Raw genomic sequence first — 17,704 nt, 5'->3', positions numbered from 1 at the left:
GGTGGTGCTGTTGTTCATGGTTCTGCTGCTGCCGCGGCTGGTCTTCGTCCGAATCTGATGTCCAGGAGGAAAGGAAATAAATGGTTCCCATGCTTCTGGTATTTGCCTCAGTTGAGGACGCGCTCAGTCAATGTGGGGAGAGGGGTTTCCCAGGAGATCACACTGGAGATGGGTGTCAGGCTCCAAACTTCCAGAACAATGAATAGGCCTGCTAAAAGTTCCCCCAGACCTGAGACAACAAAGTTCTGCCACCTGCAAATGATGATTGCTGAAAACTCCTTTTTAATGGTGGAGCTTCATCTGTTAGTAAGCAGTCCACTTGTGAGGCCGCCAGGATTCACTGGCGTGTTCCAGAGGAGACGTGCAGGATGTGGGAAAATCAAAAAGGTCTCTCAAAATGGGATTATAGAAGCACTTAACTGGTTGTTAAGGGCCTTAAGGGCCTATCTCGCCTCTTGGAGGCAGGATGGAAACGGGGTCAGAAAACACACATTTGGGAAAATTGCTCGGAGGCGGGACAGAGGCGGGATCGGGCCCGCCCTCCATTTTTTGCGATTTTACCACCTCACACGCCTCCAATCCCGCCTCCTCGGGCCTGGCTAAATCGAGTCCTATGACTCTATTTATAAAGCCCAGGATCCCATATGCTTTATTAACTGCTTTGTTAACCTGTCCTGCCACCTTCAAAGATTTATGCACAAGCATCAACCACCTCCCCCCCACTACCCCCACCCCCCACCCCTAGGTCTCTCTGTTCTTGCATCCCTTTAAAATTGTACCATTTAGTGTGTACGATCTCTCCTCATTCTTCCTACCAAAATGTATCAGCTCTGCGTTGAATTTCATCTGCCACATGTCCTCCCATTCCACCAGCCTGTCTATGTCCTCTTGAGGTCTATCACTATCTTCCTCACTGTTTACTATACTTGAAAGTTTCGTGTCACCAGCAAATATCAAAATTGTGACCTGTACCCCCAAGTCCTAGTCATTAATGTATATCAAAAGCAGCAGTGTTCCTCGTACCGAACCTCAGAGAACTTCACTGTATACCCCCCTCCAGTCCGAGAAATGGTAATATAATATAATTGTAAGCTCAATTCTGAGGCCTGATGTGCCTCAATAATCCCAAGACTCGATGTTAGCGAAACAAAACAAGGCTTTTATTAACTTAGAAGATAACACGCAGTGGAGAGAGGTGTCTTCCATCTGGAGGTCAGCAGTACTGGATATGAGGCCAGACTGCTTGCTTACATAGAGGCCAGGTATGGGCGGAGCCCTACACACAGTACATTCCATACATTCCAATATACAATACAATGGTGAGGAGGAACCTGAAACCAACCACAGTCACAGGCAGTGATGATATACAATACAATGGTGAGGGGAAACCTGAAACCAACCACAGTCACAGGCAGTGATGAATGGAATATTTCATCACATTCACCCCTTCTATAGATTTAGTCTGTTCGGGGGTTTGGTAGTCCTCTGCGACCGACGTGGCTGTTGTGGTGTCGCGGGTGTCGGCTGGGTGTCCCCGGTGGCCTCCTGGGTCTCTGCCGGGGGTGCCGCCAGGGTTGTTGAAGGGGTAGTTGGTGGGGGTGCTGTTGGTCGATGTTCTTCCGGGGGTGATGAAAGAGTAGTGGGTGGGTAAGAGTTGCTGTGGTTGTTGTTGCTGCTATTGCCGTGGTTGTTGTCGTTACCGGCTGGGGCGACGTCTTTTATTGACACGGTGTCCTCCCTTCCGTCGGCGTGCCGGACATACGCGTATTGGGGGTTGGCGTGGAGTAGGTGCACTGGCTCCATGAGAGGGTCCGTCTTATGGCCCCTCACATGCCTTCGCACGAATACCGGACCTGGGGTGGAGAGCCATGACGGCATGGATACGCCTGAGGTGGATTTCCGGGGAAAGACAAACATTCGTTCATGAGGCGTGGCATTAGTGGCAGTACACAATAGCGACCGTATCGAATGGAGCACATCTGAGAGGACTTCCTGCCAGCGGGAGATAGGGAGGCCCTTGGTCCTTAGAGCTAGAGTGACTGCTTTCCATACTGTCCCGTTCTCTCGCTCCACTTGACCGTTACCCCGGGGGTTGTAGCTGGTGGTACGGCTCGTGGCGATACCCCTGGACAGCATGTACTGGCGTAGCTCTTCACTCATGAAGGACGCCCCCCTATCCGTGTGGATGTAGCTTGGCATACCGAACAGGCAGAACAGGCTGTTGAGGCATTTAATGACCGTGGCGCTGGTCATGTCTGGGCAGGGGAAGGCGAATGGGAACCGGGAGTATTCGTCCACAATGTTCAGGAAGTAAACATTGCGGTCGACGGACGGGAGGGGGCCCTTGAAATCTAAGCTGAGCCGCTCAAAGGGCCGTGTAGCTTTGATTAAGTGGGCTCTATCAGGGTGGTAGAACCGAGGCTTGCACTCAGTGCAAGTGCGGCAGTTCCTGGTCAGAGACCGAACTTCCTCAATCGAGTAGGGTAAGTTGCGGGACTTTATGAAGTGGAACAGCCGCGTGACCCCTGGGTGGCAGAGGTCGTTGTGGAGGGTCTGTAGCCGATCCCCGGTGGCGCTGGCACACATCCCTCGTCAGAGGGCATCTGGGGATTCGTTAAGGGCCCCTGGCCGGTAAATGATGTCATACTCGAAGGTGGAGAGCTCGATCCGCCACCTAAGAATCTTATCATTTTTGATCTTCCCCCTCTGTTTATTATTGAACATAAACGCTACCGACCGCTGGTCGGTAAGTAGGGTGAAGCGTTTGCCGGCTAGGTAGTGGCACCAGTGGCGCACTGCCTCCATGATGGCTTGGGCCTCCTTTTCCACGGAGGAGTGTCTGATCTCAGGCCCTTGGAGGGTCCTCGAGAAGAAAGCTATGGGCCGCCCCGCCTGGTTGAGGGTGGCCGCCAAGGCAAAGTCAGACGCATCACTTTCCACTTGAAATGGAGTGTTCTCGTCCACTGCCTGTAGCGTGGCCCGCTCAATATCCTGCTTAATGCTTTTGAAGGCGGCGTGGGCCTCAGCAGAGAGCGGAAAAGAGGATGCTTTCAAGAGGGGGCGGGCTTTGTCGGAGTAGTTGGGGACCCATTGGGAATAATAAGAAAATAACCCCAGGCACCTTTTCAGGGCTTTGGGAGTGTTGGGCAGGGGCAGCTCCCGTAGGGGGCGCAATCGGTCGGGGTCTGGTCCGATTTCCCCATTCTCCACCACGCTGCCTAGTATGCAGAGGCGGGTGGTGTTGAAAACGCACTTGTCCTCGTTGTAGGTGAGGTTGAGTTTTTGTGCGGTTTTCAGGAACCTCTCGAGGTTCGAGTCGTGATCCTGCTGGTTGTGACCGCAGATGGTGACGTTGTCGAGGTAGGGGAAGGTTGCCTGCAAGTGGTGGTCATCGACCATGCGATCCATCTCCCTCTGGAAGACCGAGACCCCATTCGTCACCCCAAAGGGGACTCTGAGGAATTGGTAGAGGCGTCCGTTCGCCTCGAAGGCGGTGTACGGGCGGTCCTCTGGTCTGATAGGGAGCTGGTGGTACGCTGACTTGAGGTCGATGGTGGAGAACACCCGGTATTGGGCGATTTGGTTCACCATTTCTGATATGCGGGGTAGCGGGTAGGCGTCTAATTGGGTGTACCTGTTGATCGTTTGGCTATAGTCGATCACCATCCGTTTCTTCTCGCTACCCCTTACCACCACCACTTGGGCGCGCCACGGGCTATTGCTGCATTCAATAATGCGCTCTTTCAGGAGCCTGTCTACCTCGGTCGCGATAAACCGCCTGTCCTCCCAGCTGTACCTCCTGCTTTTGGTCGCTATTGGCCGGCAGTTAGGGGTAAGGTTCGCGAATAGCGAAGGCGGCTTTACCTTCAGGGTAGCCAGGCCGCACACTATGAGGGGCGGCTGGGACCCACCGTACTTGAGCGTGATGCTTTGGTGGTTGCACTGGAAATCCAGGCCCAAGATCACGCTCGCGCATAGATTCTTCATGATTAATACTTTAAAATTATCGTATACCGTCCCGTTAACGGACAATTGTACCGTGCAGTAACCCAGAATGGTCGATGTCTGGGTTTTATCAGCCATAGAGATGGTACCCCGAGTAGGGACCACCTTTAGGGAGAGTTGTTGTGCCAGTTCAGGGTGGATAAAACTCTCCGTGCTTCCACTGTCAATTAAACATTTAACCCGGCACCCGTTTACCTCGATGTCCACCATTGATTTGGATAGCGGGTGGGGCCTGGTCTGGTCCACTGTGACCGATGCCACTGTAGGGCCCTGATCGAGACAAGATGGCGTCCACGCTGTCTGCTCACAAGATGGCGAACCCCACGAGGTCGGGCAAGATGGCGTCCAAGATGGCCGCTCCCACGGCGCACACGCGGCGGTGGCGGGTTTTGGTTTTCCGGCGGGGTTCCCTCTGCACACCTTCCCGAAGTGCCCCTTCTTACCGCACTTAAAGCAGGTGGTGCCTTTCGCCGGGCACAGGTTTCTGGTGTGCTTTGGCTGCCCGCAGAAGTAGCAGTTGGGTCCCCGACGCGTCACGGCTGTCGTAGGGCTTCTGGGGGGAGAGCGGGGCCCCGACGGTATCGGGCTGCCGGGCGGGGAAGATGCCTTCCAAGATGGCGGCGCCCTTGGTGCACACGTGGTGGCGTGGACGGCGCGGGCTGAAGAGTAGGCGTCCGAATTTCTCTGGGCCACATCCAGGGATCGCGCGGTGTCCGCAGCCTGTTTCAGGTCCAATCCCGTTTTTTCCAGCAGTCTTTGCCGGATGTAAGTGGAGCTGAGGCCTGTGATAAAGGCATCGCGAACAAGCTCGTCGGTGTACACTGCGGCTTTTACATCTTGGCACTTGCAGTCTTTGCCAAGCATTTTCAGGGTGCCTAGGAACTCCTCCACCGATTCCCCAGGTCGCTGTGCGCGAGTGGCGAGCAGATGCCTAGCATACATCTCATTCGTAGGCTGCTGGTAATGCGCCTTTAAGATGTCGCAGGCGGCCAGGTACGTGTCGGCGTCTTGGATGAGGGGGTAAACTCGGTGGCTTACCCAATTCCGCAGAATTCCGAGTTTCATACTCGCAGCGTCCGTAGCGTCTTTGACGGCTGCGGAATTGTCCAGGAAGAATTCCATACACATAAACCAGTGTCCGAAGCGTGCTGATGCGTCCGGAGCATGCTGATCCAAATCCAAACGTTCGGGTTTCAGGAGTTGATCCATTGTGTTGAAAAATAAGTTAATAAAATTGATGTGCCTCAATAATCCCGAGACTCGATGTTAGCGAAACAAAACAAGGCTTTTATTAACTTAGAAGATAACACGCAGTGGAGAGAGGTGTCTTCCATCTGGAGGTCAGCAGTACTGGATATGAGGCCAGACTGCTTGCTTACATAGAGGCCAGGTATGGGCGGAGCCCTACACACAGTACATTCCATACATTCCAATATACAATACAATGGTGAGGAGAAACCTGAAACCAACCACAGTCACAGGCAGTGATGGTATACAATACAATGGTGAGGGAAAACCTGAAACCAACCACAGTCACAGGCAGTGATGAATGGAATATTTCATCACAAGGCCTACCTGTTGGCTCATGCATCCAGTCTTCAAATAGAAGCCATGTTTCCCTCATCTGCTTATGCCGGTCCACATGTAGAATTATATAGAAATTAAGGCATGATATTTACAAGGAGGGAGCGTGGGGGGGCACGGTAGCCGGGGATGGGGGGATCCCAGAAATCCCGGGGTGGTAGAGGTATCTTAATGGCAGGAACTCATAGTCATTTTTTAAATTTGTTTCCCGCCTGGCAGCCGGCCAGATTGACAGGCTGCCAATTGGGAAAGCCAGTGGTAGGCGGTCAGAGCCAGGGACTGTTGGGGACACAGGCATGGTACACAACTGGCCACCATAAAAATGGAGGCAGGCGCGTATTGGGTGGGTTGGGGCCGCGTTTCATGATTTTTAATTTTTCACCTACCCCGATCTTCTCCTGCCTGCCCTGGGGGGAGTGGGGGGGTTTAATATCAACTCCTAAATCTCTGAAACAGACTGTTCAACCCAACCGGTCCATATTGGTGTTTATCCCCCACACCAGCAGTAGTCCTAATCTCACGAGCCCACCCTGTTCCCCCATCCATTGATCTCCCTTTCCTTCAACCTATTCTTAAAAAACGGCTGTCTCAATCATTAACTCTGGTAGTGCATTCCACAACCTCATAGCCCTCTGTATAAAAAAAAAGTTTCTCCTGCTCTTTGTCCTGAATCTCTTACATTTAATATTACACCTCGAGCCCTCGACCGCTGGAAACTGTCTGTTTTCTTTCTACTCTGTCCCATTCCTTCATAATTTTAAATACCTCATACTTTGCTTCAACTCACCCATGGACTCTGATGGGGAGGCAGAGTGTTGGCAGAACTGCCCTGCAACCGAAAAATCAGCAGAGTTGCAGCAAAAGGCACAGGCTAAGGAGTTTAAAAACTAGCAGCAGTCAGAGTCACGTGTCCAACCTAACTCAATACAAACATCGCAAAAGCTTTGATCAGTTATCTCTGAAATAAAATTGATGATGGAGGAAACAAGACACACACTTAAAACATAAACATGCTGATGTGATTGCTTCAGTTAAACTCCTTGCAAATTTAGATGGCAATTATTTAAATCCAACAAGTCCCGGTAACTATTCCAGGCATTATTTAGTTTGGAAGCATCAGAGAGGCAGATCAGCTCTGATAGATCCTGCAGTCGCAAAGTATAAGAAAAGAATAACTGCGTATATAAAGGCGAACTACAGAATAATAGCTTAGCATGGAGATTGCTGCTATGTATTTTCTTTCAGGAAGCTGGTTAGTAGAATATCTACTGTAAGTATATGTGTGTGTTCTATTGTGCAGCAGGCTTGCTCTCATTTAAGTTAAGATGGAGCTTCCCATTCCCTGTAGTTTATGGGGCATGCAAGCTCAGCACTGTGTCCCAGTAACAACAGGAACATAGCACCCTCTGCAGGCGCTGCAGCCACTGGAAATACCTTCCAGCACCACAGGGAGAAAAAGAGACAATAAAACCATCAGTGAAACTGAAAGGGGCCAGAATAAGCAACGCTCCAAAATTAATATAACAGAAGAAAATGACAAAGTAAAAAAAAAACCACAAAGAATGCTGGGTAAGGAAGCCCTGCGTTAATTTAAACAAATTTTGAAGGATTAACGAGGCTGACTCCATAGAGCAGCAAATGAGGGCTCTGGGGGAGAAATTGCAGCAAGTTAGCAGCCGATTCCCATTGGTGGTTGGTATTCCGCTGTGCCACTGACCTGCCGATGGGAGGAGAATTTAACCCCATGTATCTGTTGGACAGTTGCAGTAATTCTCTTCACTGGCTCCCTCTGCGGCCCCTGTGGATGGTCATCACCCTACCCCCGCTTCCCTCTGACTACACTAACACTATGAGCTGAACTGTCTAGCAGTGCCTCTTGGGTGACCATAAGAACATAAGAAGTAGGAGCAGGAGTAGGCCATACGGCCCCTCGGGCCTGCTGCGCCATTTAATAGGATCATGGCTGATCTGAATCTAGACTCACATCCACTTCCCTGCCCTCTCCCCGTAACCCCTAATTCCCTTATCTCCTTATCTGCTAGGAAACTGTCTATCTCCATTTTAAATTTATTTAATGTTGCAGCTTCCACAGCTCTCTGGGGTAGCAAATTCCATAGATTTACTACCCTCTGAGTGAAGAAGTTTCTCCTCATCTCAGTTTTGAAAGGGCAGCCCCTTATTCTTAGATTATGCCCCCTAGTTCTAGTCTCACCCATCAGTGGAAACATCCTCCCCGCATCCACCCGATCAAGGCCCCTCACAATCTTGCATGTTTCGATAAGATCGCCTCTCATTCTTCTGAACTCCAGAGATTAAGATCAAGAAAACCTCTCATCTTCTGAGGCTGTGGCGTGCAGCCAATTGCACAAGCAGAGATCCCCTGTGCCAGAGACTCCATTTTTTAACACTTAGTGCAAATGTGCTGATGGTTAGCAATGTTACCAGAGCTTGTTTGACTTTGTCCTTAATGAGCCCCTGCCATGGCGGAGTTATCTGTTCCACTGCTTTGGCTGAACACACCTTACCCACGAATGTCTGTCTCTGAGCTCGCTGGCTTAACTCTCACCTTCCTTGATCTCAGACAACTTGTACAGTTAAGTGGCACACCTATCTCTGCCTGTAACTGGCTGGTATAGTCATACAATCTGAAGTCTACAACCTCCTGCTCTCTGTTCTGGATATACTTTGTGCTTGTAAAAGGTGCCATTCTACAGCTGCTAGGTAAAGATTACTAGAGAAGAAAAAGAGAATCTGAGAGAATCTGCCGAGAGGTGTGCCAAGCACCCTCTTATATACCTTAAATAAATTCAAAGAAAACCCCTTTTGGTGTCAATCATTTCTAACAGCCATATAAGAGTCCTGGAAGATCTCAAGCTAATGAGGCATGGATACATAGACATGCCAGACTACTTCTACACCCCTAACTTCTCAGTCTTTCTCTTTAACAAAAGATCTTACACAAGACAAGGCATGGCATATTTATAGCCCACTAATGAACTATTCCTGAGCACAGTATGTAGCTATCCTATTTATCACTGGTAAGGAACGTTCTGTTTAAATAAACATTCTTGATTTTAATTATTTTCAATTTCCCAGCATTCCATTTAAGTACTGACTCCATATTGTGTAGCCATTAAGCTGAAACTCTATTTTGAGAACACTTTACAGGCTATTTTTTTTTGCTCATTCATGGAATATGCGCGTCGCTGGCAAGGCCAGCATTTACTGTCCATCCCTAGTTGCCCTTGAGAAGGTGGTGTTCAGCCACCTTCTTGAACCGCTGCAGTCCGAGTGATGAAGGTACTTCCACAGTGCTGTTTGGTAGGGAGGTCCAGGATTTTGACCCAGCAATGATGACAGAATGGCAATATATTTCCAAGTCAAGATAGTGGGTGACTTAGAGGTGATGGTGTTTCCATGCACGTGCTGCCCTTGTCTTTCTAGGTGGTAGAGGTCGTGGGTTTGGGAGGGGCTGTTGAAGAAGCCTTGGTGAGTTGCTGCAGTGCATCCTGTGTATAGTCAACATTGCTACCCTGGTACGCCGGTGGTGCAGGGAGTGGATGTTTGAGGTAGTTGATGAGCTGCTATGTCCTGGATGATGCCAAGCTTTGTGAGTACTGTTGCAGCTGCACCCATCCAAACAAGTGGGGAGTATTCCATCATACTCCTGATCTGTGCCTTGTAGGTGATGGAGAGGCTTTGGGGAGTCAGGAGGTGAGCCACTCACCACAGAATACCCAGCATCTCATCTGTTCTAGTAGCCACAGCATTTATGTGGCTGGCACCTTCCAAACCCGCGACCTCTACCACTTAGAAGGACAAGGGCAGCAGATGCATGGGAACATCACCACCTACAAGTTCCCCTCCAAGCCACACACCATCCTGACTTGGACCTGTATCGCCGTTCCTTCACTGTCGCTGGGCCAAAATCCTGGAACTCCCTTCCTAACAGCATTGTGGGTGTACCTACACCATATGGACTGCAGCGGTTCAAGAAGGCGGCTCACCACCATCTTCTCAAGGGCAATTAGGGATGGGCACTAAATGCAGGCCTAGCCAGCCAGCGACGCCCACATCCCATCAATGAATAATAAAAAAAAAATTCTGGTCAATGTTGACTCCCCAGGATATTGATGATAGGGGATTCGACGATGGTAATGCCATTGAATGTCAAGGGGAGGTGGTTAGGCTCTCGCTTGTTGGAGATGGTCAGTGCCTGGCACTTGGTCGGCGTAAACGTTACTTGCCACTTATCAACCCAAACCTGGATGTTGTCCAGGTCTTGCTGCGTGTGGGCACAGACTGATTCATTATCTGAAGAGTTGCGAATGCAACTGACCACTGTGCAATCAACAGTGAACAGCCCCACTTCTGATCTCATTGATGAAGCAGCTGAAGATGGTTGGGTCTCGGATGCGGCCCTGAAGAACTCCTGCAGTGATGTCCTGGGACTAAGAAGATTGGCCTCCAACAAGCACAACTATTTTTCTTTGTGCTACGTATGACTCCAGCCACTGGACAATTTTCCCCCTCATCCCCATTGACTTTAGTTTTACGAGGGCTCCTTGGTGCCACACTTAGACAAATGCTGCCTAATGTCAAGGGCAGTCACTCTCACCTCACCTCTGGAATTCATCTCTTTTGTACATGTTTGATCAAGGCTGTAATGAGGTCTGGAGTCAAGTGGTCCTGATGGAACCCAAACTGAGCGTCGGTGAGCATGTTAAGTGCCGCTTGATAGCACTGTTGATGACTCCTTCCTTCACTTTGCTGATGATTGAGAGTAGGTTAATAGGACGGTAAATGGCCGGGTTGGATTTGTCCTACAGGGTAATTTCCCTACATAACCAAATCAATGGTCGTTCATTAAATTAAATAGAAAAGGTTAAACCTGAGCACTATTTTGAATGAAATCACAACTGCAGAATAAGGGGACATAGGTGGTCCAGGAACAGAGTGACCTGAGAGTCTATGTACACAAATGTTTGGAGGCGGCAGGACAAGTTGAGAAGGCTGTTAAAAAAACATATGGGATCCTTGGCTTTAGTAATAGAGGAAAACAAAAATGTTATGCTCTCAAGGAAAAAATTAATGGGCATTTGGAGGGGTTTAAGCTAATTAAGGCGAGCCAACACGGGTTTGTAAAAGGCAGATCGTGTTTGACTAATCTAATTGAATTTTTTGATGAAGTAACAGACAGGATTGATGAAGGGAATGCAATGGATGTTGTCTACATGGATTTTCGGAAGGCATTTGACAAAGTACCACATAGAAGGCTGGCTAACAAAATTGAGGCTCATGGAATAGATGGGTCAGTGGCAGCTTGGATAAGGAATTGGATTAAGGACAGAAAACAGCGAGTTGTGGTAAATGGCTATTTTTCAGACTGGAGGATGGTAGACAGTGGTGTTCCCCAAGGGTCAGTGCTGGGGCCACTGCTTTTTTTGATATATATAAATGACCTGGATATTGGAATACAGAGCAGAATTTCTACATTTGCTGATGACACCAAACTTGGGGGTGTGGCAAACAGTGATGATATCAATCGACTGCAACGAGACATAGAAAGGCTAGCAGGATGGGCAGACAAGTGGCAGATGGAATTTAATACAGAGAAGTGTGAGGTGGATGCATTTTGGCAGAAGGAACAGGGAGAGGCAATATACACTTAATGGCACAGTTTTAAAGAGTGTGCAGGGACAGAGAGACCTGGGAGTTAATGTGCATAGGTCACTGAAGGTGGCAGGACATATTGAGAGAGTGGTTAACAAAGCATATGGGATCTTGAGCTTCATAAATAGAGGTATTGAGTACAAAAGTAGAGAAGTTATGCTGCACCTTTATAAAGTACTGGTTAGGCCACAGCTGGAGTATTGCGTCCAGTTCTGGTCACCACACTTTAGGACGGATGTGAAGGCCCTTGAGAGGGTGCAGAGGAGATTTACCAGAATGGTTCCAGGGATGGGGGATCTTAGCTACAAGGACAACTTGGAGAAGCTGGATTTGTTTTCATTAGAGCAAAGGAGGTTGAGGGGTGATTTGATAGAGGTGTACAAGATTCTGATGAGTTTGGATAGGCTGTACGGGGAAAGGCTGTTCCCACTGGTTGATGGTACAAGGACTAGAGGACACAGATTTAAGGTTTTGGGCAAGAAATACAGGGGGGACGTGAGGGAAAACTTTTTTACGCAGCGAGTGGTGAGGATCTGGAACTCGCTGCCGACAGAAGTGGTGGAAGCGGAGACACTCAATGTTTTCAAGGGGAGACTGGATAGGCACTTGAGGGAAATAAACTTGCAGGGCTACGGGGATAGAGCGGGGGAATGGGACTGACTGGATTGCTCTACAGAGAGCCGGCATGGACTTGATGGGCTGAATGGCCTCCTTCTATGCCGTTATGGCTCTATGACTCTATGGGGGTGATTTTATCTATAGGGACGTGATGGAGGCGGGAAAGCTGCTTGTCGGGTTTTAGTCCTGCCTCCATTGACGTCTGGTCAACCCACACTATTTTCCCTTGATTGGCATTGTTAAACCTGCCCAGCGGGCTTGGCCGGCCAATTAAGGGAAAGCTGGTGACAGATGACGTCAGCGTATGACGCTTCGTCTGTCAAGATTTTTTGACAGATGAATTGTCATCGTTTGACAGCTCTGTGAAGCTGTCAAACACTGACAGTCTGTCTTCTAAGTTGAGACCTTGAACACAGGCTCACTTAGAAAGCTTCCCTGAGCAGAAAGCAGAAGGCTGCTGCATTTAAGAATGCAGCGGCCATTCTGCTTTCTCTGCCGGTGAGATGAGGCAGCTCCGCAGCCTAAAGGGATGAAGCCTGGAGGAAGAAGCAAAGGTAAGTAATCGTATTAAAACAATCTACACTCACCTCACACACTTACCTCTCCACACTTGCACTCATCACTCACCTGTCATCAGTCCTGCATTTTCCTTCGACTAGTTTGTACATCATAGAATCAGAGAATGATACAGCACAGAAGGAGGCCATTTCAGCCTCTCCGACCCCCGCAGACCCACGGCTCGCCTCGCTGACCATGGCGAGGTTTGGAGCCGTCGGGAAGCCAACACTTTAGGGCTCAAAATAGGGATTAACCCAAAAACTGCCTGTTAACAGGTAGTTAATTGGCATTAATCCCCTTCCCGCCTCAAGGAGACGGGACCTGGCGCGGGTCAGGTACCCGCCTCCTGGGAAGGTGGCACGGAGGCGGGTTGGGGGTGGGATGGGTACCCACTCCCAGATTCTGCCATTTTCCCAACAGTGCCACTCCATACCCGCCTCCCCAGGGCTGGCAAAATCGCCCCCAAAGATTCTAAACATTTATAAAATACTGGTTAAGCCTCAGCTGAAGTATTGTGTTCAATTCTGGACACCACACTTTAGGAAGGATGTCAAGGCCCTAGATAGGGATCAGAAGAGATCTACTAGAATGATACCAGGGATGAGGGACTTCAATTTTGTGGAGAAGCTGGGGTTGTTCTCCTTAGAGCAGAGATGTTTAAAAGGTGATTTGGTGTTTAAAATCATGAATGGTTTTGATTGAGCAAATAAGGAGAAACTGTTTCCAGTGGCAGAAGGGTCAGTAACCAGAGGACACCGATAAAAGGTGATTGGCAAAAGAGCCATGGGCGACATAAGGAAACATTTTTATACGCAGCGAGTTGTTGTGATCTGGAATGCCTCACCTGAAAGGGTGGTGGAAGCAGATTCAACAGCATCATTCAGAAGAGAATTAGATATATACTTGAAGCGAAAAATTTACAGGGCTATGGGGAAAGAGCAGGGGTGCGGGATTAATTGGATAGCTCTACCAACAAGCCGCACAGGCACGATGGGCCAAATGGCCTCCTTCTGTGCTGTATCATTCTCTGATTCTATGATAAGTACAAACTAGTCGAAGGAAAATGCAGGACTGATGACAGAAAGCACTTCTTTGCACAAACAGACGATTAATACCTGGAATGGGCTTGGAGTGGGCAGGGGAGGGCTGGAGACAAAAAGAGTTAAGCAGAGTAATTGGAGGACTGTAGGTTTCTATGGCAGGATGAGGCAGGTTGAAGGGCCTTCCTCATCTGTACTAGTGAAAAGGAAGATCAATTCTTTTGACGATTGTGCACGTGTATAGTATTGGGCAAGAAGGCCATCACTGATGGTAAAAATATCTTAAAATTACACATTCTATCTGCTGCTCCCTATTTTATGCATTTGGATTTTTTTTAACATTATTCCAGCAACAATTTCATTTACTGTTGTACAAAAATAAGAACATAAGAACATAAGAAATAGGAGCAGGAGTAGGCCAATTGGCCCCTCGAGCCTGCTCCACCATTCAATAAGATCATGGCTGATCTGATCCTAACCTCAAATCTTCTATCACTCTGCATCCACCCGAACCCATGTGATCTCCCGGGAGAGGCGAAAAACCAGATAAAGACCCAATGGCCAATTTGGGAGAAAAAAATCTGGGAAATTCCTCTCCGACCCATCTAGGCGATCGAAATTCTTCCAGGAGATCACTCTGTCCCTATATTTTCTACAGTACTTACCTTCTGTAAAGGCGATCTCCACCCCAGCCAGGAACAGGAATAAAACCATCTCCTGAAATCTAACAGAATTAGAACACAGTAGGAGCAGAACAAGGCTACACGGCCCCTGGGCCCACTCCACTACCCACAGGGCCATGACCATTCCGAACCCAGACTCATGTCCAATTTCCTGCCCGCTCCCCGTAACCCTTAATTCCCTTTACTTCTAGGAAACTATCTATTTCTGTTTTAAATTTATTTAATGATGTAGCTTCCACAGCTTTCTGGGGCAGCAAATTCCACAAACCTACCACCCTCTGAGTGAAGAAGTTTCTCCTCATCTCAGTTTTGAATGAGCAGCCCCTTATTTTAAGATTATGCCCCCTAGTTCTAGTTTCACCCATCATTGGGAACATCCTCACCGCATCCACCCGATCAAGCCCCTTCACAATCTTATATGTTTCAATAAGATTGCCTCTCATTCTTCTGAATTCCAATGAGTAGAGTCCCAATCTACTCAACCTCTCCTCATATGACCACCCCCTCATCCCAGGGATTAACCGAGTGAACTTTCTTTGTACTGACTCGAGAGCAAGTATGTCTTTTCTTAAGTATGGACACCAAAACTGTATGCAGTATTCCAGGTGCGGCCTCACCAATACCTTGTACAACTGCAGCAATACCTCCCTGTTTTTATATTCCAACCCCCTAGCAATAAAAGCCAACATTCCATTGGCCTTCTTAATCACTTGCTGCACCTGCATACTAACTTTTTGAGTTTCGTGCACCAGGACCCCCAGATCCCTTTGTACTACAGTACTTTCCAGTTTCTTGCCATTAAGATAATAACTTGCTCTATGATTTTTCCTGCCAAAGTGCATAACCTCACACTTTCCAGTATTGTATTCCATCTGCCAAATCTCTGCCCACTTACTTAGCCTGTCTATGTCCCTTTGCAGGTTTTTTATGTCCTCCTCACTCACTACTTTCCGTCCCATCTTTGTATCATCTGCAAACTTTGATATGTTACACTCGGTCCCCTCCTCCAAATCGTTAATATAGATTGTAAAGAGTTGGGGACCCAGCACTGACCCCTGCGGAACACCACTAGTTACTGGTTGCCAATCTGAGAACGAACCATTTATCCCAACTCTCTGCTTTCTGTTAGAGAGCCAATCCTCCACCCACGCCAGAATATTACCCCCAATCCCGTGATTTTTTATCTTGAGCAATAATCTTTTGTGTGGCACCTTGTCAAATGCCTTTTGGAAGTCTAAATACACTACGTCCACTGGTTCCCCTTTATCCACCCTGTATGTTACTTCCTCAAAAAACTCAAGCAAATTTGTTAAACATGACTTCCCCTTCATGAAACCATGCTGAGTTTGCCCTATTAAATTATGTTTATCCAAATGTCCCGTTACTGTCTCCTTAATAATGGACTCTAACATTTTACCAACCACAGATGTTAGGCTAACAGGTCTATAGTTTCCAGCCTTCTGCCTACTACCCTTTTTAAATAAGGGTGTTACATTAGCAGTTTTCCAATCTGCCGGGACCTTTGCTGAGTCCAGTGAGTTTTGGAAAATTATTACCAATGCATCCACAATCCCTACCGCTACTTCCCTCAAGACCCTGGGATGCAAGCCATCAGGTCCAGGGGATTTATCCGCCTTGAGTCCCATTATTTTACCAAGTACCACTTCCTTAGTGATTTTAATTGTATTTAGTTCCTCCCCCCCTAGAGCCCCCTGTTTGTCCAGTGTTGGGATATTCTTAGTGTCCTCTACTGTAAAGACTGATACAAAATAATTGTTCAGTGTTTTTGCCATCTCCATGTTTCCCACCATTAATTTCCCGGTCTCATCCTCTAAGGGACCAACATTTACTTTAGCCACCCTTTTTCTTTTTATATAACTATAGAAACTTTTACTGTCTGTTTTTATATTTTTTGCTAATTTACTTTCATAATCTATCTTCCCTTTCTTAATCAATCTTTTTGTTATTTTTTGCTGTCTTTTAAAGACTTCCCAATCTTCCATCCTCCCACTAGATTTGGCTACCTTATATGCCCTTGTTTTTAGTCGGATACTATCCTTAATTACTTTACTTAGCCACGGATGGCTATCTTTTCTTTTACACCCTTTTTTCCTCAGTGGAATATATTTTTTTTGGAAGTTGTAAAATAACTCCTTAAATGTACACCACTGGTCATGTAAGTTAATACATCACTATTGAGAGGACTATGCTTGGTTTTACATTCAGGTTCATAATAGCACTGTCATCATTGATGCTGTTAACACAAAGAGCAACATCAACGTCGTTGGACATTCAAGAAGGTGAAATCACGATCCCAGCTGGAATTATGCAGCAAGATCGCCTTGGCTCTGACATTCTCGACTGTTCATTACCGTACTTCAGCTACATGCTGTACTTTCCTGCACTACTTGGAGGGCCTCTGTGTTCTTTTCAAATGTTCAAAATTCACGTGGAAAATCTTAAAAGGTCTGACCAGAAATGCACTGTCAAACCCTTGTGGCCATTTTTAAAAAAGTGCATCTTATTTTTCTTGTTGGATATGTTGAGAATGTTTGTAAGAAACTGTATTAGTGTTATAGAGCACAGTGACCAAGGGTCCCTTCGATGGAATGCTCCTAAGGATATTTTATTGATTTGGATTACAGCTTTGATGTTCAGATTAGCGTATTACTCTCAATGGCTTCTTAGCGAATCTCTTAACAATTTAATTGGCCTGGGATTGGGCAACAATAGGACTGGAAAAGCTACTCTCTCTGATGCTGATATCTGGACACTCGAAACAACCAATAAGATATCCGAGTTTACTCGAACATGGAACAAAACCACAGCTGATTGGCTGAGGAGGATGGTGTTTCAACGCATCAAAGTCCAGCCTCTGCTGTCAACATTTGCCTTTTCAGCTTGGTGGCATGGTCTTCACCCTGCCCAGATCTTTGGATTTATTTTGTGGGCTGCTGCTGTGAAAGCAGACTATCACGTTCACCGATATATGGGCCCGCTTATTGCGAGATCCAGGTTCCTGAGAATATTCTATAAAGTCCTGACATGGATGCAAACACAATTGGTAACGGCATACATTTTGGTAGCTGTGGAAATGCGGAGTTTTGCTTGTGTGTTGGTGCTGTGCAAGTCCATTTGTGCTGTCTGCCCATTACTGTATGTACTGATGCTAATAGGTATGCCAAACAGACCAAGCAACAATTAAAGACCATGATCAGTTTACCACGTGCTCCACATGTTTGCTCCTTATTCCTTTCGTCTAACTGAGGCAGTGTGACATTCTGTTTTCAAATCATCTGCACTTTGCCATAATATCTTGTGTCGGCTGTGGACGGCACCGGGCAGCTTTTGTGAATTGGAAACAAGATATTGGGGGGAATTTTAAGGTGGGAGAGGGGCCGGTGGGGTGGGGGGGGGTGTGGGGGAGGTTAATTCCTTAAAAATGGGAAACCTGCAGCAAAGGTGCCTACTTCCAGTTTAACTGGAGTGGGTTGGGGGGAGTGGGGGGAGGGATGTGGAGCGCGCAAGAAACCTGCTCTCGAA

At 47.7% G+C, this 17,704-nt stretch overlaps 1 protein-coding gene across 1 annotated transcript in view; it reads left to right on the top strand.

Moving 5' to 3' along the window:
- The window catches only part of mboat4 (membrane bound O-acyltransferase domain containing 4), a 33,684-nt gene extending 16,312 nt beyond the window's left edge, over window positions 1-17,372 (top strand). The window contains exon 3 of the mRNA XM_085982691.1: window positions 16,388-17,372. Within this exon, the coding sequence (XP_085838817.1) occupies window positions 16,388-17,366 (979 nt within the window). The 3' untranslated portion in view covers window positions 17,367-17,372. The remainder of the gene's footprint in view (window positions 1-16,387) is intronic.
- The last annotated feature ends 332 nt before the right edge of the window (window positions 17,373-17,704 follow it).

The sequence above is a fragment of the Somniosus microcephalus genome, chromosome 1 (genome assembly GCF_052327205.1).
Source record: "Somniosus microcephalus isolate GS21.2 chromosome 1, FLI_Smic_1.0, whole genome shotgun sequence".
Taxonomy (NCBI): domain Eukaryota; kingdom Metazoa; phylum Chordata; class Chondrichthyes; order Squaliformes; family Somniosidae; genus Somniosus; species Somniosus microcephalus.
This window is presented reverse-complemented; position numbering and strand designations above follow the sequence as displayed.